Below are 22,976 nucleotides of genomic sequence, written 5' to 3' on the forward strand. Positions count from 1 at the left end.
TTTTGTTGCTAAGAAGGATGGCTCCTTGAGACCCTGTATTGATTATCGCCTCTTGAATAAGATCACGGTCAAGTTTCAATACCCCTTACCTCTGCTTTCTGATTTGTTTGCTAGGATTAAGGGGGCTAGTTGGTTTACGAAGATTGACCTTCGGGGGGCATATAATCTTGTTCGTATTAAGCAGGGTGATGAATGGAAAACTGCGTTTAATACGCCCGAAGGCCATTTTGAATACCTTGTGATGCCATTCGGGCTCTCTAATGCTCCATCTGTTTTTCAGTCCTTCATGCACAATATCTTCCGGACTTATCTTGATAAATTCATGACTGTATATTTGGATGACATTTTAATTTTTTCCGATGATTGTGCGCCCCATGTGGAACAGGTCAGGATGGTATTTCAGATCCTTCGTGATAATGCCTTGTTTGTGAAGGGGTCTAAGTGTCTCTTTGGAGTGCAGAAGGTTTCTTTTTTGGGCTTCATTTTTTCTCCCTCATCTATAGAGATGGATCCGGTTAAGGTTCAGGCCATTCATGATTGGATTCAAACCACATCCGTGAAGAGCCTTCAGAAATTTTTGGGCTTTGCTAATTTTTATCGCCGTTTCATTGCTAACTTCTCCAGTGTGGTTAAACCCTTGACCGATTTGACGAAGAAAGGCGCTGATGTGACGAATTGGTCCTCTGCGGCTGTCTCTGCCTTTCAAGAGCTTAAACGCCGATTTATTTCTGCCCCGGTGTTGCGTCAACTGGATGTTTCTCTTCCGTTTCAGGTTGAGGTTGACGCTTCTGAGATTGGGGCAGGGGCCGTTTTGTCTCAGAAGGATCCTGTTGGTTCCTTGATGAAACCGTGTGCATTCTTTTCCCGTAAATTTTCGCCTGCTGAACGCAATTATGATGTCGGCAATCGGGAGTTGTTGGCTATTAAGTGGGCATTTGAGGAGTGGCGACATTGGCTTGAGGGAGCTAAGCACCGTATTGTGGTCTTGACTGATCATAAAAATCTGATTTACCTCGAGTCTGCCAAGCTGCTGAATCCTAGACAGGCTCGATGGTCCCTTTTTTCCCGTTTTGATTTCGTGGTCTCATATCTTCCGGGTTCTAAGAACAGTAAGGCTGATGCCCTCTCTAGGAGTTTTTTGCCCGATTCTCCTGAGGTCTTTGAACCGGTCGGCATTCTGAAAGAAGGGGTGGTTCTTTGTGCCATTTCCCCTGATTTACGACGGGTTCTTCAGGAATTTCAGGCTGACAAACCTGACCACTGTCCAGTGGGGAAATTGTTTGTTCCTGATAGATTGACCAGTAGAGTGATTTTTGAGGTTCATTGTTCTGTGTTGGCTGGCCAACCTGGTATTTTTGGTACCAGAGATTTGGTGGGTAGGTCCTTTTGGTGGCCTTCTTTGTCACGTGATGTGCGTTCTTTTGTGCAGTCCTGTGGGACTTGTGCGCGGGCCAAGCCTTGTTGTTCCCGTGCTAGCGGGTTGCTTTTGCCTCTGCCGGTCCCTGAGAGGCCTTGGACGCATATTTCTATGGATTTTATTTCTCATCTTCCGGTTTCCCAGAGGATGTCTGTTATCTGGGTTGTTTGTGACCGGTTCTCTAAGACGGTTCATGTGGTGCCTTTGCCTAAATTGCCTTCCTCTTCTGATTTGGTTCCGTTGTTTTTTCAGCATGTGGTTCGTTTGCATGGTATTCCGGAGAATATTGTGTCTGACAGAGGTTCCCAGTTTGTTTCTAGGTTTTGGCGGCCTTTTGTGCCAGGCTGGGCATTGATTTGTCTTTTTCTTCCGCATTTCATCCTCAGACAAATGGCCAGACCGAGCGAACTAATCAGACTTTGGAAACTTATTTGAGATGCTTTGTGTCTGCTGATCAGGATGATTGGGTGGCTTTCTTGCCATTGGCCGAGTTTGCCCTTAATAATCGGGCTAGTTCGGCTACCTTGGTTTCGCCCTTCTTTTGTAATTTTGGTTTTCATCCTCGTTTTCCTTCGGGGCAGGTTGAGCCTTCTGACTGTCCTGGTGTGGATTCTGCGGTTGACAGGTTGCAGCAGATTTGGGCTCATGTGGTGGACAATTTGGTGTTGTCCCAGGAGGAGGCTCAACGTTTTGCTAACCGTCGTCGGTGTGTTGGTTCCCGGCTTCGGGTGGGGGATCTGGTTTGGTTGTCTTCCCATCATGTTCCTATGAAGGTTTCTTCCCCTAAGTTTAAGCCTCGGTTTATTGGTCCTTATAGGATTTCTGAGATTATTAATCCAGTGTCTTTTCGATTGGCCCTTCCGGCCTCTTTTGCTATCCATAATGTCTTCCATAGATCTTTATTACGGAAATATGTGGTGCCCGTCATTCCTTCTGTTGATCCTCCGGCCCCTGTGTTGGTTGATGGGGAGTTGGAGTATGTGGTTGAGAAAATTTTGGATTCTCGCTTTTCGAGGCGGAGGCTTCAGTACCTTGTCAAATGGAAGGGTTATGGCCAGGAGGATAATTCTTGGGTTTTTGCCTCTGATGTCCATGCTGCTGATATGGTCCGTGCCTTTCATCTGGCTCGTCCTGATCGGCCTGGGGGCTCTGGTGAGGGTTCGGTGACTTCTCCTCAAGGGGGGGGGGGGGGGGTACTGTTGTGAATTCTGCTCTTGGGTTCCCCCCGGTGGTTGCTGGTGGTAATGCAGTTGTCCCTGGGTTGCAATCCTGGGCAGGTGTTTCTGCTGATTGCAGCTCTGACTGGGGTATTTAGGTGTGCTGGATTCATTAGTCCTTGCCAGTTGTCCATTGTTCTTGGAGGTTATTCATCTCTGTCTGGTTCCTCCTGCCCTGCTGCCAAATCAGCCAAGATAAGTGTCTGGTTTTGTTTCTGCTGCACACATGCGGTGTGCTTTACATTTCAGTGCTATTCATTGTTTTTTCTTGTCCAGCTTACACTGTGTTTGGATATTTTCAGTCCAGTTGGATTCTCAGGAGAAGCAGAGATACATTCCATGACTTTAGTTAGATTGTGGAATTTTTGTATTATCTGCTGTGGATATTTTTAGGGTTTTAATACTGACCGCTTAGAATTCTGTCCTATCCTTTCACCGGATCATAACAGCATTCCAAATGATGCTCCTTCCCTTCCGAGCTCTGCCATGCGCTCAAACGGTGGTTCCCCCCCACATATCAGGTATCAGCGTACTCAGGACAAATTGGACAACAATATTTAGGGTCCAATTTCTCCTGTTACCCTTGGAAAAATACAAAACTGGGGGCTAAAAAAATTTTGTGGAAAATTTTTTTTTTTTTTATTTGCACGGCTCTGCGTTATAAACTGTAAAGTCTGCATTCCAAATGGCGCTCCTTCCCTTCAGAGCCCTCCCATGCGCCCAAACGGTGGTTCCCCCCCACATATGGGGTATCAGCGCACTCAGGACAAATTGGACAACAACTTTGGGGGTCCAATTTCTCCTGTTACCCTCGGAAAAATAGAAAACTGGGGGCTAAAAAATAATTTTTGTGGGAAAAAATTTTAGTTTTATTTTTACGGCTCTGCATTATAAACTTCTGTGAAGCCCTTGGTGGGTCAAAGTGCTCACCACACATCTAGATAAGTTCCTTGGGGGTCTACTTTCCAAAATGGTGTCACTTGTGGGGGTTTCAATGTTTAGGCACATCAGCGGCTCTCCAAATGCAACATGACGTCCCATCTCAATTCCAGTCAATTTTGCATTGAAAAGTCAAACGGCGCTCCTTCCCTTCCGAGCTCTCCCATGCGCCCAAACAGTGGTTTACCCCCACATTTGGGGTATCAGCGTACTCAGGACAAATTGTACAACAACTTTTGGGGTCCAATTTCTTCTCTTACCCTTGGGAAAATAAAAAATTGGGGGTGAAAAGATAAATCATTTTTTTTTCACAAAAATTTTTATTTTTACGGTTCTGCATTATAAACTTCTGTGAAGCACTTGGTGGGTCAAAGTGCTCACCACACCTCTAGATAAGTTCCTTAGGGGGTCTACTTTCCAAAATGGTGTCACTTGTGGGGGGTTTCAATGTTTAGGCACATCAGTGGCTCTCCAAACGCAACATGGCGTCCCATCTCAATTCCTGTCAATTTTGCATTGAAAAGTCAAACGGCGCTTCTTCCCTTCCGAGCTCTGCCATGCGCCCAAACAGTGGTTTACCCCCACATATGGGGTATCGGCGTACTCAGGACAAATTGTACAACAACGTTTGGGGTCCATTTTCTCCTGTTGCCCTTGGTAAAATAAAACAAATTGGAGCTGAAGTAAATTTTTGGTGAAAAAAAGTTAAAATGTTCATTTTTATTTAAACATTCCAAAAATTCCTGTGAAACACCTGAAGGGTTAATGAACTTCTTGAATGTGGTTTTGAGCACCTTGAGGGGTGCAGTTTTTAGAATGGTGTCACACTTGGGTATTTTCTATCATATAGACTCCTCAAAATGACTTCAAATGAGATGTGGTCCCTAAAAAAAAATGGTGTTGTAAAAATGAGAAATTGCTGGTCAACTTTTAACCCTTATAACTCCCTAACAAAAAAAAATTTTGGTTCTAAAATTGTGCTGATGTAAAGTAGACATGTGGGAAATGTTACTTATTAAGTATTTTGTGTGACATATCTCTGTGATTTAATTGCATAAAAATTCAAAGTTGGAAAATTGCGAAATTTTCAAAATTTTCGCCAAATTTCCGTTTTTTTCACAAATAAACGCAAGTAATATCAAAGAAATTTTACCACTATCATGAAGTACAATATGTCACGAGAAAACAATGTCAGAATCACCGGGATCTGTTGAAGCGTTTCAGAGTTATAACCTCATAAAGGGACAGTGGTCAGAATTGTAAAAATTGGCCCTGTCTATAACGTGCAAACCACCCTTGAGGGTAAAGGGGTTAAAAAAAGGATCCGTCAAAAACCGGAGGGAAAAATGGACGAAAGGGATGCCAACCGGATGGGCCGGATCCGGTTTCTCGCCAGATCCGGACATCGGATCCGGCTGAAATCCGGATCCGTCCCATCCGGTTTTCACAAATTACGCCAGATGCGGCGCTACGCTGGAATCGGCATGCCGCGAAAAAAATGATGTGTGAAACTAGCCTAAGTCATCTGGGTAATTTCGCAATGCATCACTGGGAACGGAAGCTGGCGGCAGCCTCGCACACATCGGGACAACTTCGGTGGACGCGGAAGGGTAAGTATATAACTATTTTTAATTTTCTTTTTTTAACAGACATATGGTGCCCACATTTCTGTATACTACGTGGGCGGTGTTATATACTGCGTGACTGATACATACTACGTGGCTCTGCAACATACTACGTGGCTCTGCTACATACTACGTGGGCTGTGTTATAAACTACGTGGGCTGTGTTATATACTACGTGGGCTGTGTTCTATACTACGTGGGCTGTGTTCTATACTACGTGGGCTGTGCTCTATACTACATGGCTGTGCTATCTACTATATGGCTGTGTTTTATACTACATGGCTGTACTATAATCATGCACCCCGAACCCCCGACATCCGGCGCCCCAAACACCAGACATCCTGCGACCAATCAGTGACAGACGCAGTCCAGCTGCTTATTGACACAGGATTTAAACCATGCTTCATGCGATATTGGCGCGGTATTTAAACACCGCTTCGATCATTGGTCGTGCCCGGCCGGCCGCGACCAATCACCAACAGGTGCAGTCCAGCCGCGAATTGGCGCCAGATTTGAATCACGCTTCGCTGATCGGCCAGCCGGGAGCGACCAATCAGCGATATTGGTGCGGAATTTAACCCCCACTCACAGCGCGACGTACATACATACATATTCTAGAATACCCGATGCGTTAGAATCGGGCCACCATCTAGTGAGGTTATAACTCTGGAACGCTTCAACGGATTCCACTGATTCGGACCACCTCACATTTGAAGCGAGTTTGGGTGGTGAATATAACAGAAAATACCCAAAAGTGACACCATCTAAAAAATGCACCCCTCAAGGTGCGCAAAACCACATTCAAGAAGTTTATTAACCCTTCAGGTGCTTCACGAGAACTAAAGCAATGTGGAAGGAAAAAAATGAACATTAAAATTTTTTTCACAAAAAATTTACTTTGGAACCAGATTTATTTATTTTCACAAGTGTATCAGGAGAAAATGGTCAAAATTTGTTGTGCAATTTCTCCTGAGTACGCCGATACCCCATATGTGGGGGAAAGCCACTGTTTGGGTGCATCGCAGGGCTCAGACGGGAGAGAGCACCGTTTGAATTTTTGAACACAAAATTGGCTAGAATCAATGGAGGAGCCATGTCGCGTTTGGAGACCCCCTGATGTTCCTAAACAGTGGAACCCCCCCAATTCTAACCACACCCATAACCCCAACTTTAGCCCGACCCTAATGGAAAAATGGAAATAAATACATTTTATTATTATTATTATTTTTACCTAACTAAGGGGGTGTTAAAGTGAATTTGATTTACTATTTTTTTTTTTTTTTTTAATATTGATCACTGTGATAGACCCAATCACAGTGATCAAAATGAACCAATAGGAAAAATGTCCTATTGTTGCCGGAAGGCAGATCTCGGCGGGTGCACTGCGCAAGCACCCGTCATTTTCTTCCCGGAAGAAGAAGTAAAAAACGACCTGAATCATGTTCTCTGGTAGACAAGACCCCGGAGAAATTCCGACGCTGGGGGGCGCTATACACTTATTTTTCAGCGCCGTTGAGGCATAAGTACCCTTTAAAAGGCATATAGGAAGTCGTTAAGGGGTTAATTGTGAAACAAATGTTTATAACAAGGCTATTTCATGATTATCTTGCAGTGCAAATGCAGCTTAACACTTGTGACAGCCAATATGGCTTAAAACTGATCTGAGATCTAAGTAAATAGCATCTCCCAACGGGTGATAATGCAGCAGACTTCCGCTGTACACTACAGCGGTCAACCTCTGTATCAGATGCAATGGGTGTTGGCACCAATCTTGGCCGTTTAACCCCTCAGAAACTGCTGTCAGTCAATAACTACAATATCTAGATGCTTAACAGAGTGTGGACTCCCTATTTAACCCTATAGACACCTTGAAATCATGATTGTGTGGTCCCGATGGTTGACATGAAAATTCACAGACGCATAACATCCTTAGAGTCTGCCAGCTACAGTGACCTTGTTCAGAAGTTAGCGACATTTAGGTGGTTAATATAACATTTTTTCTTTTTGGTCATTAATTACATTAATTACTGAAAAGCACTTGAAGGGTTAATAAACTACCAACAGCAGTTTTAACTATGTTGAGGGGTGCCATTTTTAAAATAGTTTTCAATATAAAGATCACCCTTAAGTCCGTACAAGACTGAGCAGGTCCCTAAAAAAATAAGCTTTGTAAATTTCCTTGAAAAAAATAGAAAAAAGTTACAGAAGTTACTGCTACAATTTTAAAGGGAACCTGTCATCAGATTTGGCCGACATAAGATACGGCCATCACGTTTCAGGGCTGATATACAGCATTCTATAATGCTGTAGATAAGCCCCAGATTCGACCTGAAAGATAACAAAAATAACTTATATTATACTGACCGGGGGGGGGGGTCCGGCACCTCCCATCTTCTTGCGATGCCGCCCTCCTGCTTGCTTCATCGCTCCCCGGGATCGCCCTCCTGCGCAGGTGTACTTATCTGCCCTGTTGAGGACAGAGGAAAGTACTGCAATGCACAGGCGCTGGGAAAGGTCAGAGAGGCCCAGTGCCTGCGCACTGCAATACATTCCTCTATCCTCAGCAGGGCAGATATGTATGCCTGTGCAGGAGCGCGATGCCGGGGAGCGATGAAGCAAGTAGGAGGGCGGCGATCATAAAAAGGTAAGAGGCGCCGGACCTGTGGCACCCATCAGAGTGGACCGCCACCCATGTGAGTATAATATAACTTATTTTTCTTAACTTTCAGGTCGGACCGGGGGCTTATCTACAGCACTACAGAACGCTGTGTATAAGCCCTGAAAGAGGCAGTGGCCGTATCTTATATTAGCCAAACCTGGTGACAGGGAACTGCATTTCTGACAGCTGCCGTACTAGTACGGCGGCACGATCACCACGGTCTCACAGTGAGCGCCGTGGTGATCATGTGCGGGTGTCAGCTGACACCCCGCAGCAATGCCCACGATTGGTGCTAGCACCGATCGCGGGCGTTTAACCCCTCTGATAGCGCTGTCAGTAGTGACAGCGGCATAGAGAACAATTGCGCAGGGACGTGGGCTCCCTGCACTCTCCCACCGGAACAATTATGTTATAAAGTAAAAAAAAATAGAATGTGTAATAAGGAAAAAAAAAAAGGCATTAGACCTACCGGTAATTATGTTTCCAGGAGTCCATCCTGACAGCACCCTGGAGACGTCCTCCTCCCCTTTGCTGGGACAGGAAACACACGAGAGTTTAAAAGGTCATGTCCCACCCCCAATCCTCAGTGTTGTAACAAGAACCGCCTCACGGAATGCAAAAAAATACTTTAATGATAAATAGAACATATTACATCATATGTCAGAAACACATTACATCATGCATATCAAATCAGGGAGGGAACAACCAGTGCTGTCAGGATGGACTCCTGGAAACAATTACCGGTAGGTCTAATGCCTATTTTTCAGGACGTCCCTCCTGACAGCACCCTAGAGAGTACCAAAGCACCTCCTCAGGGTGGCATTACCGCTTGGAGAACCTTTCTCCCAAATGCAGTATGTTGACAAGACAAAACATCAAGTTTATAATGTTTACAAAAGGTATTGGCACTAGCCCATGTTGCTGCCTTACAAATCTGCTCCAGAGAGGCGCCTGCCCTCTCGGCCCAAGAAGTAGCTATCCCTCGTGTAGAGTGTGCATGAAGACCTTCCGGAGGTGGGACCCCTTCGGACTGGTAGGCCTCAGAGATCACAGACGTGATCCAACGAGCGATAGAGGCCTTCTTTCCCCCAAACAGAATGAACAAATTTGGGTCTATCCACCATGAGCTGGTGGCTGCTAGGTAATCTAAGACTGACTGTCTGACGTCAAGGGAATGAAGGGCTTTTTCTTTTACGTTAGCGGGGTTATTACAAAAAGAAGGTAACAATTTCCTGATTTCTGTTCTTTGCCGATCCTACTTTTGGAATAAATGAGGGATCTAGTTTAAGGATTAAACTGTCCTCTCTAATCTGTAGGTATGGGTCCCTTGTACACAGGGCCTGAATTTACCCCACCCTTTTGGCCGTGGTGACTGCCACTAAAAGTGCTGTTTTACGCGTGAGGGTTGATATGGGCATATTATCAGCCGAGGCGTATGCGTTTTTACATAGGAATCTGAGGACCAAGTTGAGGTCCCAGGGAGGTGTCAATTGCCTAATGGTGGGGCGCAACCTCTGAGTAGCTCGTATAAATCTGACCACCCACGGGTGATATGCTAGGGGATAGTCAAAGAAAGAGCTAAGTGCCGAGATCTGCACTTTCAAGGTGCTTGGTTTAAGACCCTTGTTGAACCCAGCCTGCAGGAAATTTAGGATTCTAGGTATGTCAGGAGTGTCTGCAGCAACCTCAGACCTGCCACCCTCCAGACAAACGCTTCCAAATCTTTTAAATAGATTGCCGATGTGACTGGCTTCCTGCTGGATTTAATAGTGGCTATCACTTGGTCTGATAAGCCTCTTGCCTTCAGGATGTCCCCTTCAGGATCCATGCTGAGAGATGGAGTTTCTCTGGATTCGGGTGATAAACTGGACCTTGGTGGATTACATCCTCCCTGAGAGGAAGCTCTATTAGGTTCTCGATCGCCAAGTCCGCAACAGAGGGAACCAGCTCCTTCTTGGCCAGTATGGAACAATCAAGATAACCTGAGCTCGATCCTCCTTGATCTTTCGGAGAACGGCTGGGATCAGTGCCAGAGGTGGAAACGCATATAAGAGGGGTTCCGTCCAGTCCTGGCTCAGGCCGTCTACCCCTTCCGGGAGGTCCAGTGGGTTCAGAGAGAAGAATCTTGAGACCTTCGAGTTTCTTCTGTTTGCAAACAGGTCTATACTGGGAGTTCCCCAACGAAGACATAAATCCCGGAAGATATCCTGGTTGAGTTCCCACTCTGTTGCGAACACCCGCCTTCTGCTCAGGTAGTCTGCTATGACGTTTTGAGAGCCCTCCAGGTGAATTGCAGAAATAGATAGGACCGACTTTTCCACCCAGCAAAATATTCTTCGTGCTAGATCCTGGAGCAAATAGTGTCTTGAGCACCCCTGATGTTTCAGGAAAGAGACTGTTGTCACATTGTCAGATAGTATCCTGACATGACAATTCGCAAGAGTATCGATTTCTTCTAGAGTCCTCCCACACCGCATACAGCTCCTTGAAGTTGGAGGAGCTGTGAATGACATCTGCTGGCCACCTTCCTTGTAGGATCTTGCCCTTTAGATGGGCTCCCCAGCCCCATGCACTGGCATCTGTAGTGACTACCACGTAGGGGGAGGTAGACCATAGTACTCCCACTCTTAGGTTCTCTGGCTGTGTCCACCAGAGGAGAGACCTTCGTACTGGATTTGTTAGCTTCAAAATACTGTCCAGTGAATACTGGCGACGATCCCATTTGGAGAGAACTAACCTCTCCAGAGGTCTTGAATGAGACTGTGCCCATCTGACGCATGGTATACAGGCCGTCATTAGACCTAGTATTCTCATAGCCATCCTTATTGAGGCTCTGTGCTCCAGTAGGAGCCTGATCTGGGTCTGGATTGCCTCCAGCTTGTTTTCGGGCAGTAGGGATATCCTGCTTCTGGAGTCTAGACACACTCCCAAGAAGGTCTTCCTGTGTTCCGGAGTCAGGTCGGACTTCTGCCAGTTTATGACCCATCCTAACTGTTCCATTACCGATACAGTCCGTCTCCTGTGGGCTGATAGTGTCTCTGGCGATCTTGCTACAAGGAGAAAGTCGTCAAGATATGGAACTATTATGATTCCCTGGTTTCTCAGGAAGGCGACGATCTCCGACACCAACTTTGTGACTATACGACGTGCTGAGGCAAGCCCGAAGGGAAGGCATTGAAACTGGTAGTGACAGGTCCGGGACGGCAGAGCTACAGCAAACCTCAGAAGCCTCTGAGATGAGGGGTGGAAGGGGACCTGATAATAGGCACTCTTCAGGTCGAGAGTGCACATCACAGCCTCCTGGTCTATGAGGTGAATTGCTGATTGTATGGACTCCATACGGAACCTTTTGTACCTGACCCAGGCATTTAAAGGTTTCAGATTTATTATCGTGCGGGAGTCGCCAGATGGCTTTGTGATGGAGAATAGGGAAGAGTAGTGTCCCTGGCCTACTTCTAGTGGCGGGACCGGAATTATGACTTCTGAAGAGAGCATCTCTTGCAAGTCTGACAGCATGGCAGAGCCCCGCGTGACTACCGTAGGTGCGATGTATCTTTCTGGAGGAGGGGAATAAAGCTCAATACTGTATCCCTCCGCCACCGTCCGGAGGACCCACTGATTCTGGGTGATTTGGGCCCAACTCCCTGCAAAGTGGCGGAGCCTTCCCCCGATATATGTGGCGTAATTGTGTTTTGGACTTAGAGGAGGGGCTGAAGAAGAAACTCTTGTTCTTATTGCCCTGGCTACGGGAACCCCTATAAGATCCTCTATTGGATCTACCCCCTCTGAAATCATACTGTCTCCTGAAGTTGAATCCTTTCCGAAAGGACCGAGATCTCTTAGGTTTGTCCTCTGGAAAACCCTTCTTTTTATCCGAGGCAGACTCTAGAATAGTATCTAGAGACGGACCAAATACTCGACCCTGAAAAGGGGATTGAACAGAGCTTGGTCTTAGAGGCATTATCTCCTGACCAGGATCCTAGCCAAACCGCCCTTCTAGCTGCGTTAGATAACGAGCCGCTTCTAGCTGAGAATCTAACCGACTCTGCGGTCATATCGGACAGAAAGGCCATGGCGGATTTCATAATAGGAAGGGAGCTCAATATGTCGGACCTCGGGGTTTTATTGGACAGATGCTCTTCCAATTGCCCCATCCATAGGTACATAGATCTGGCCACCGAAGTGGCTGCTATGTTAGTCTTAATGAGGGCAGCAGAAGATTCCCAGGCCCTCTTTAGAAGTATGTCAGCCTTTCTGTCCATGGGATCGCGCAAATTTGATGAGTCCTCAAAGGGTATGGCTGTCTTTTTGGCAACCTTTGCCACCGGAACGTCTATTTTGGGTATCGCTTCCCATAGCTTGACTTCCTCAGGCTCGAATGGTAAGCGAGCCTTAAAGTCACGAGACAGTACCAGCCGACGTTCAGCCTCCTTCCACTCTTCCAGTATCATAGCTTTAATGTGCTCGCTAACAGGAAAGACTGTCTGTCGACGTGACATAAGTCCCCCAAACATCAGGTCCTGTCTGGATTGTGGCTTAGATGTCTCTTCTATCTGCATTGTGCTTCGCACTGCCTGCACGAGTTCATTCGTCTCCTCCGCCTGGAAGAGGTATTTCCTATGGTAGTCCTGGCTCCCTGAGGGGAGCTCCCCCTCTTCTTCTGAGACTGAGTCCTCTGGGTCGGACCTGTCCTCAGAACTAAACTCCGGCTCTTTCAAGTCTCGCTCGCGTCTGGCTCTCTTGCGGCCAGGGATGGGGCTGGACTGCCCAGAAATACTGGACAAGGAAGCCTCAACTTCCTTCTTCCCGGATTAAGGACCTCATCTCGGATAAAAGCGAAGATTGTTCGTCCCTCATAACCTTAGATGTGCAAGATGCACACAAGGATTTGCCATGGGATTCCGGGTGCTTCACGTGGCATATAGGGCACCTGCTGGACTTTGCAGAGACCTTGCCGGATTTCTTAGCTGGAGCGGGGGGGGGGCTGGGGGCAGCGGGGGGTTCCCTTATCCTTAAATGATATAAGATAGGGAGTAAATAGGATAAGCCTGCTTGGGCGTGCAGTGAGGGAAGTATGCGCTATGCGCACTTACCCCTTCCTCGCCTGGCATGTCTCCTTCCATCCTTACAGTAGGTAGAGTAGTCCCTCGTGATCCGGACCCTTGGATAGGAGCGCCTCTGCTGCTATGCGTTCCGGCGCTGGAGCGCACGCACTTCCCCGCTTTACGACGCCACCGGAAGTGACGATACCGGATGCCGTGATACCGGAAGTGACGCGGTTCCCTCGGAGATCCTGGAAGACGCCGTGCAGGGCGAGACGCCGCTCTGAATGTCGCGACTCCCTGCCACCTGGAACCGCGTCCGCAGCCGAGAGCCTCCCTCTGGGAGGAGCGGCTGCCACCAGGAGCCTCGTCCCACTCCTGGTCTTTGGAGCAGAGGGACTCTCCACCTGGAGAGTTTCTACCCTGAGCCACTTGACAGGGGGAAGGGTATTGGCAAGCCGCACGATCCCCCTGAGCTCCGGTAAGTCTGTGCAGCTTCTCTCGTGCGTCCCTCCTTGCAGGGACAGGAAAAACACTGAGGATTGGGGGTGGGACATGACCTTTTAAACTCTCGTGTGTTTCCTGTCAAGGAAAGGGGAGGAGGACGTCTTCCAGGGTGCTGTCAGGAGGGACGTCCTGGAAAATATATTTTTCCAATAAATCCATTTATGTACATAAAAAAAAAACCAATAAAAGTACACCTTTGATATTGCCACATCCGTAACTACTCGCCCTATAAGGCTGTGTGCACGCGTTGTGGATTTTTTGTGGGTTTTTTTGCTATAAAAAAGCTCTAAAAGTGCATAAAAAACGCATACATTATGTATCCCATCATTTAGAATGCATTCCGCAATTTTTGTGCACATGATGCGTTTTTTTCCGCGAAAAAAATGAATCACGGTAAAAAACGCAGCATGTTCATTAAATTTTGAGAATTAATTTTTTGCGGATTTCCCACTATCATTGCATTGGGAAATCTCCAGGAAAAAACGCAAAAAATCCGCAAAACAAAAAGGCGTAAAAAACGCCAGAAAAACGCGGAAAAAGACGCATGCGGATTTCTTCCAGAAAATGTCTGGTTTTGCTCAGGAAATTTCTGCAAGAAATCCTGAACGTGTGCCCATAGCCTAAAACGGTCTTACTAGTTAACCCCTTTAGTGAACACCGTAAAAAACTAAATAAAAAATGAGGCAAAAAACAATGCTTTATCATCATACCACTGAACAAAAAGCAATAAAACACAATCAAAAAGATGGATGTAAATAAAAATGGTACCTCTGAAAACAAGCCACCATACAGCTCCATCAGAAAAAAAAAAAAGTTATAGTTCTCAGAGAATAAAGAGATGCAAAAATTATTATTTTTTATATAAATTAGTTTTTATCGTATAAAAGCGCCAAAACATAAAAAAAGACATAAATGAGGTATCACTGTAACCGTACTGACCCAAAGAATAAAGCTACCTTATCAATTTTACCACATGTGGAACGGTATAAAAAAAAACATAAAAAAAAGAAAAAGAAAGCAGTTCCTGAATTGCTGGTTTTTTTCATTCAAATGTAATGTGCCCGAAAATGTTACCAATAAAAACGTCAACTTGTCCCGCAAAAAACAAGACCCCACATGGCTGTGTGGGCCAAAATATGGATAAATCATAGCTCTCAAAATGTGGTGATGCAAAAACAATTTTTTGCAATAAAAAGCGTCTTTTAGTGTGTGACAGCAGCCAAACATTAAAAAAAACGCTGTAAACCCCTCTATAAATAGTAAATTAACCACCCCTTTAGTTAGGGAAAAAAAATAAAATAAAAAAATGTATTTATTTCCATTTTCCCCATTAGGGTTAGGGCTAAAGTTAGGGTTAGGGTTGGGGCTAAAGTTAGGGTTGGGGGGGTTGTATTACGTTTATGATTGGGGTTAGGGATAGGATTAGGGGTGTGTCAGGGATAGGGGTGTGGTTAGGGTTATGGTGGGGATTAGGGGTGTGTTGGGATGAGGGTTAGAGTTAGAATTGGGAGGTTTCCACTGTTTAGGCAAATCTGGGGCTCTCCAAACGCAACATGGTGTCCAATCTCAATTCCAGCCAATTCTGCGTTGAAAACGTAAAACGGTGCTCCTTCCCTTCCGAGCTCTGCCGTGCGCCCAAACAGTGGTTTACCCCCACATATGGGGTATCAAGCGTACTCAGGACAAATCGGACAACAACTTTTGCAGTCCAATTTCTCCTGTTACCCTTGTGAAAATAAAAAATTTTGGGCTAAAAAAAATCATTTCTGTGGAAAAAAAAAGGATTTTTTTTTTTATTTAAGGCTCTGCGTTATAAACTTTAGTGAAACACTTGGGGGTTCAAAGTTCTCAACACATCTACATAAGTTCCTTGGGGGGGGTCTAATTTCCAATGTGGGGTCACTTATGGGGGGTTGCTACTTTTTAGGTACATGCGGCTCTGCAAACGTAATGTGACGCCCGCAGACCATTCCATCAAAGTCTGCATTCCAAAACGGCGCTCCTCCCCCCCACATATGGGGTATCAGCATACTCAGAACAAATTAACCCCTTCATGACCCAGCCTATTTTGGCCTTAATGACCTGGCCGTTTTTTGCTATTCTGACCAGTGTCCCTTTATGAGGTAATAACTCAGGAACGCTTCAACGGATCCTAGCGATTTTTGAGATTTTTTTTTCGTGACATATTGGGCTTCATGTTAGTGGTAAATTTAGGTCGATAATTTCTGAGTTTATTTGTGAAAAAAACGGAAATTTGGCGAAAATTTTGAAGATTTCGCAATTTTCACATTTTGAATTTTTTTTTCTGTTAAATCAGAGAGTTATGTGACACAAGATAGTTAATAAATAACATTTCCCACATGTCTACTTTACATCAGCACAATTTTGGAAACAATTTTTTTTTTTACTAGGAAGTTATAAGGGTTAAAATTTGACCAGTGATCTCATTTTTACAACAAAATTTACAAAACCATTTTTTTTAGGGACCACCTCACATTTGAAGTCATTTTCAGGGTTCTATATGGCTGAAAATACCCAAAAGTGACACGATTCTAAAAACTGCACCCCTCAAGGTGCTCAAAACCACATTCAAGAAGTTTATTAACCCTTCAGGTGTCTCACAGCAGCAGAAGCAACATGGAAGTAAAAAATGAACATTTAACTTTTTAGTCACAAAAATGATCTTTTAGCAACAATTTTTTTATTTTCCCAAGGGTAAAAGGAGAAACTGGACCACGAACCTTGTTGTCCAATTTGTCCTGAGTACACTGATACCTCATATGTGGGGGTAAACCACTGTTTGGGCGCACGGCAGGGCTCGTAAGGAAAGGAGCGCCATTTGACTTTTTGAATGAAAAATTGGCTCCAATCTTTAACGGACACCATGTCACGTTTGGAGAGCCCCCGTGTGCCTAAACATTGAAGCTCCCCCACAAGTGACCCCATTTTGGAAACTAGAACCCCCAAGGAACTTATCTAGAAGCATAGTGAGCACTTTAAACCCTCAAGTGCTTCACAAATTGATCCGTAATAATGAAAAACTACTTTTTTTTTCACACAAAATTTATTTTAGCCTCAATTTTTTCATTTTCACATGGGCAACAGGATAAAATGGATCCTAAAATTTGTTGGGCAATTTCTCCTGAGTACGCCGATACCTCATATGTGGGGGTAAACCACTGTTTGGGTGCACGGCAAGGCTCGGAAGGGAAGGCGCGCCATTTGACTTTTTGAATGGAAAATTAGCTCCAATCGTTAGCGGACACCATGTCGCGTTTGGAGAGCCCCTGTGTGCCTAAACATTGGAGCTCCCCCACAAGTGACCCCATTTTGGAAACTAGACCTCCCAAGGAACTAATCTAGATGTGTGGTGAGCACTTTGAACCCTCAAGTGCTTCACAGAAGTTTACAACGCAGAGCCATGAAAATAAAAAATAATTTTTCTTTTCTCAAAAATGATTTTTTAGCCCACAATTTTTTATTTTCCCAAGGGTAACAGGAGAAATTAGACCCCAAAAGTTGTTGTCCAGTTTCTCCTGAGTACGCTGATACCCCATATGTGGGGGTAAAACACTGTTTTGGCACACGTCGGGGTTCGGAAGGGAAGTAGTGACGTTTTTGAAATGCAGACTTTGATGGAATGCTCTGCGGGCGTCACGTTGCGTTTGCAGAGCCCCTGATGTGCCTAAACAGTAGGAACTCCCCACAAGTGACCTCATTTTGGAAACTAGACCCCCAAGGGAACTTATGTAGATGTGTGGTGAGCACTTTGAACCCCCAAGTGCTTCACAGAAGTTTATAACGCAGAGCCGTGAAAATAAAACATAATTGTTCTTTCCTCAAAAATTATGTTTTAGCAAGTAATTTTTTATTTTTGCAATGGTAACAGGAGAAATTGGACCCCAATAGTTGTTGCCCAGTTTGTCCTGAGTATGCTGGTACCCCATATGTGGGGGTAAACCACTGTTTGGGCGCACGTCGGGGCTTGGAAGGGAGGGGGCACCATTTGACTTTTTGAACGCAAGATTGGCTGGAATCAATGGTGGCGCCATGTTGCATTTGGAGATGTGATGTGATGTGCCTAAACAGTGGAAACCCCTCAATTCTAACTCCAACACTAACCCCAACACACCCCTAACCCTAATCCCAACTGTAGCCATAACCCTAATCACAACCCTAACCCCAACACACCCCTAACCACAGCCCTAACCCCAACACACCCGTAACCCTAATCCCAACCCTAACCCTAATCCCAACCCTAACCCCAACCCTAACCACAACTGTAACCCCAACACACCCCTAACCCTATCCGTAACCCTAACCACAAGCCTAATCTTAACCCTATTTCCAACCCTAGCCCTAATTCCAACCCTAACTCTAATTCCAACCCTAACCCTAAGGCTATGTGCCCACGTTGTGGATTCGTGTGAGATTTTTCCGCACGATTTTTGAAAAATCCGCAGGTAAAAGGCACTGCGTTTTACCTGCGGATTTACAGCGGATTTCCAGTGTTTTTTTGTGCGGATTTCACCTGCGGATTCCTATTGAGGAACAAGGTGTAAAACGCTGCGGAATCCGCACAAAATTGACATGCTGCGGAAAATACAACGCAGCGTTTCCGCACGGAATTTTCCGCACCATGGGCACAGCGGATTTGATTTTCCATAGGTGTACATGGTACTGTAAACCTGATGGAAAACTGCTACGAATTCGCAGCGGCCAATCCGCTGCGGATCCGCGGCCAATCCGCTGCGTATCCGCAGCCAAATCCGCACTGTGTGCACATGCCCTAACCCTACCCCTAACCCTAACCCTACCCCTACCTTTAGTTCTAACCTTTAGTTTGAACAGCTGACATGTGCCCGCAATAGCGGCGGGTGGAATGGCGATCCACCCGCCTCTATAAACTAGTTAACTGCCGCTGTCAAACGCAGACAGCGGAATTTAACTAGCGCTTCCGGCCATCGGGACGGAAATGCACACATTGCTGGCCCAGTCACCTGATAGGGGGTTAGCAGTGCGTCGGCATGACAACCAGAGGTCTCCCGAAGACCTCTGTGGTTGTTGATGCCGGATTGCTGTGTGTGCCACCCTGTGGTCGGCGCTCATAGCAATGCAGGAATTCAGCTACATAGGAGTGATGCTCAGATGGCCCCTATGTAGCAGAGCCGATCAGGCCATGACAGCTTCTAGCTATTGAAGCATGGCAGAGATAAAAAAAAATTTTAAATAAAAAAAAAAATAAAAAAAAATATATATATATATATATATATATATATATATATATATATATATATATATATATAGTTGAAATCACCCCCTTTTGCCCCATTCAAAATAAAAATCAAATAACAATATAAATCAAATATACACATATTTAGTATCGCCGCGCTCAGAATTGCCCGATCAATAAAAAAACGATTAACCTGATCGCTAAACAGCGTAGCGAGAAAAAAATGAAACGCCAGAATTACGTTTTTTTTGTCGCCGCGACATTGCATTAAAATGCAATAAGGGGCGATCAAAAGAACATATCTGCACCGAAATGGTATCATTAAAAATGTCAGGTCAGCACATAAAAAAAAAAAAAAAATAAGCCCTTGCCCAACCAGAGATATCTGCACCGAAATGGTATCATTAAAAATGTCAGGTCAGCACATAAAAAAAAAATAAAATAAGCCCTTGCCCAACCAGAGATCACGAAAAATGGAAACGCTACGGGTATCAAAAATCGGAGCAATTTTTTTTTTTTTTTTAGCAAAATTTGGAAAAAAAATTTAACACTTAGATATAAAAAGAACCTAGCCATGTTTGGTGTCCGTGAACTCAATGACCTGGAGAATCATAATAGCAGATCAGTTTTAGCATTTAGTCAACCTAGCAAAAAAGACAAAAAACAAGTGCGGAATTGCACTTTTTTTGCAATTTCACCGCACTTGGAACTTTTTTCCCGTTTTAGTAGTACATGACATGCTAAAACCAATGATGTCGTTCAAAAGTACAACTTGTCTCTCAAAAAATAAGCCACCATATTGATGGGGAAAAAAAAAAAAAAGTTATGGCTCCAAGAAGGAGGGGAGCGAAAAACGAAAACGCAAAACCGAAAAAAGCTGGGGTCATGAAGGGGTTAAAAGAAAGCAAATGTGTATGTATATAGTGTTAAAGCCCCCCAAAATGTAATAATATAAATGAGCTACAGACTTTCAAACCACTGTAACCCCATCACCACATAATGTATATTAAGGTACATGGGCACATCATACCCTGCAGATGTCAGCTGTACTATAAAGGTGGCATTTGCATGTAATAGCTTACTCTAATCGATGCGGTTTAATCATTTTAATTGCACTGTCAATCACGGATAGCCCAAGTTAAATGGCAAGAATGCTGATGGCCATGTGCAACAGAACCCCCAGGTTAATATGGCAGTCTGGGGCCTGCTGAAAACCCTCATTGTGACTTGTTGGACTTCCAATGAAGACTTGACTGAGATAGGGCTTTGGATTAAATTGAGAAATTCACTATATACTGCAGCACATAGTATAAGCAGTCAAATTATCACAGGTTCAAGTCCCAAAGAAACTATAAAAACAAAACTTTTTTTTTTATATAACTTCTTACCAAGATTGAGGCTGGAAGACGACCCATGGGATGATAAGGATGGTGGTGGTGTCTGGGAATGGCTGGGCCCTTGACTGGCAAGGGGCATCCCTACAGGACCAGGAGAAGAGGAAAACCCAAGACCATTGTAGAAACTATGGCCAATTGGATTCAAACTTGTAGAAGTCCTTTTGTATAGGTCAGTGCTGCCAGTAAGAGAATCACGGCGCGATCCACTGCCAGTGTTAGAATTGGCAACTAGTGGAAAAAAAAGACATGAATTTAATTTCACCTGCAGTTATTATGGCAGAACGATTTTCACCTTGTAAGCGCAAAACAAGATGCTTCTGTAAAGCTTACCTGCTGTCCCAAAGCCACCAAGAGCTGAACTAAGCGTTGCACCTAGTGATCCACTGCTACCAAACCCCAACGAACTGTTTGCCGGTTGACCTGAACTCTGCGAAAACAAGGAGCTGCTTTGGGAATTACTGGTGAGGGAGTTATTGCCATAAAAAGAGCTTGATGTCAGGTTCTGGTTGCCCTGCGGCTGTCCCTGAGGTTGCTGGGAATTCAACTGGCGAAAGGGTCCATTAGTAGTGCCACCTGGTCCATTGGCAGCTGCTGCTGCAACAGCTAGATGAGCCAAAAAAAAAAAAAGACCGAAAACATTAACTCTACATACAAATACTCCCTTAACGGCATTCTACTTTTCTATACTTTCCACACCATTATGCAAACTGTATTACACAACATCTACATGGATATATCATATTAACCAGCATTGCTGTACAGACGTGACATTACGGATCCAACCTTTGGGTTCATACTATTTCTGGCATACACAGAAACCTGGACTATACAATGTCTGACAATATGATTTTAAAAATAAATTCTTGTCTACAAGCATCTTTAATTCTGTATATTTGCAAGATTTGAGGATTACCTGCTTGAGCTGCTGATGGACTGATGATAACAGGTGCAGGAGCTACCAACCTAACAGGACCCCCAAGTCCATTTCTGGCCCCGGTGTTCACAACGAGTGCCCCTGTTTGGTCATAGTATGCAGCAGGAGCAAGTACTGGGTACCCTACAATAAAAAGCACAACAGTTAGAAACAGAGACCTATATTAAAAGAAGGCAATGTAAATTTACAAATCTAAAGACCAATATCTTGCAGACCCCCATGTCAAACCGAACTATACAAATAGCAGAAGTTGTCCATCTATTAGGTTATACTCATCCCAAAAGCTCCTACAAATGTACATTTCCATACAAAGATATCGTCACTGCACAGAATACAAGCAAATTTTGGTAAGTATATAAACCAATCATCAAAATATGTATACCCACCTGGCATGCCAGCAGCAAGCCCCTGTCCAAATGCAAGTGCAGAGTTCACTGCAGCTGCTGCTACCAGCTGATCATTTTGCTGTCCCTGTTGGTTCTGATTAGGGGTTAGAGGTCGCTGGTTCCCGCCAGGACGAAGAACCTATAAGAGTGGAGAGCATGTAGGTCAAAAGCTGGTATTTTTTTTATAAATTCTTTATTTGTAGTAAAACACTGAAAAAATTACAGCCATTTCAAAATTGCAATAATGAACAATGACATTTGCAGTGTATTAATGATTAAACAAAAAGAGGAAGGGAATAGTGAAAGAGGTAGGAAAAAGAGGGTAAGGGGTAGGTAAGTCTGGGTAGGAGGGAAAAACTAGGTATGAGGGAGAGGGAATATCAACTAGAAAAACAAGAAACAACTCAGGTACACAGGTAGGCACCACAAAAATTCAAACAAATAAGCAACAGGAATTATATATGGAAGGGCAATTGCAATCAAAGATCATTATTAATCCTTTTCTACATGCAGGCTTTTCCAGGGCAGCCATGTTTTCTAATAAAAATCAAGGTTATGGACTTCCCAGCTTGAGAGTTCTTCTACGCGAGAGATTTGATCTATCTTGGAGAACCATTCACATAAGGTAGGAGGATTCTCGCGATCCTCCAATGTATAGTTATTAAGTGTTTTGCAGCACTCCGTAATAAAGGAAGAAGACCATGTTTTATTGGTGTCACGAAGCCCTTACTCCGTGGTGTCACTTATTCATCACGTGCCTGCTCTCACACGTGACTTGGGGTGGTGGCTGCAAGGGTTAATCTCCCACTCTCAGTCCAGCATTCAACCTCTGTCCTATGCTGTAATGGGGAGCATAAATCACACACCGACCCAGGCCACACACCCGCTCATGCACACTGCCACCACTCACCGAATACACGGGCGATGAGTCCCAGAAATAATAATATTAGTAAAAATATGTCTATCACTCATAAGGCTCACATACCTTGGGGTATGGAGTCTTTTAGAACATTCAAGGTTCAACTTGTTAAAGTTTTATACTTTAAGAACAAAAGGTTCAATGCTTACAATAAGAAAAAGATATAAAAATATGATAATAAAAAGACATACAACTTATGCAAAACAGTATCAACATAAACAGGAGAAACCTACAGAAATTATCTAACTGGTAGTTGCTTTCTGCTCCCTGGGGTAGGACGAACGTAGATTGGATCACACCAGCTTCTCAGGCTGCCCCCAACATGTGAACACAATTCTCAGTCTGCAGCCTAAATTTATAACTTTGGTCTGAGGTCAGGTTTCTAGACCGGCCCCTCAGGTTAATATCATAATTGCGGGCTGTTTGATTGGCCACAGCCGCTCTACTAATAAATATATTATTTTCTCTTTTGAGACACTTGTGAAAAGGTTCTCAGGAATAGATCACCTCAGGCCGCATATAGCATCTCCCCTCCAAGACCTAAGAGGTGCCAAATGTTACTTTTCTTCTTGGCTCTAGCTAGACCTCCTGGTGAGATAGGGAGACACAATGTCTACTATTCCCAAGGAAGTACCTGTTAACACCTAGGTGCGACTTGCCTTCAGGACAGATGTTACATTATCACTAGACACACACATAAC

General features: G+C 44.6%; 1 protein-coding gene across 21 annotated transcripts in view; it reads right to left on the bottom strand.

Moving 5' to 3' along the window:
* PUM1 (pumilio RNA binding family member 1) overlaps positions 1–22,976 on the bottom strand; it is a 401,680-nt gene that overhangs the window by 179,959 nt on the left and 198,745 nt on the right. For all 21 annotated transcript variants that reach the window (XM_077295564.1, XM_077295579.1, XM_077295569.1 and 18 more), the window contains 4 exons: positions 21,357–21,495; positions 20,950–21,093; positions 20,367–20,639; positions 20,028–20,264 (listed from right to left, as the gene is read on the bottom strand). In XM_077295564.1, the coding sequence (XP_077151679.1) occupies positions 20,028–20,264; positions 20,367–20,639; positions 20,950–21,093; positions 21,357–21,495 (793 nt within the window). The remainder of the gene's footprint in view (positions 1–20,027; positions 20,265–20,366; positions 20,640–20,949; positions 21,094–21,356; positions 21,496–22,976) is intronic.

This window comes from Ranitomeya variabilis, chromosome 3, assembly GCF_051348905.1.
Source record: "Ranitomeya variabilis isolate aRanVar5 chromosome 3, aRanVar5.hap1, whole genome shotgun sequence".
Taxonomy (NCBI): domain Eukaryota; kingdom Metazoa; phylum Chordata; class Amphibia; order Anura; family Dendrobatidae; genus Ranitomeya; species Ranitomeya variabilis.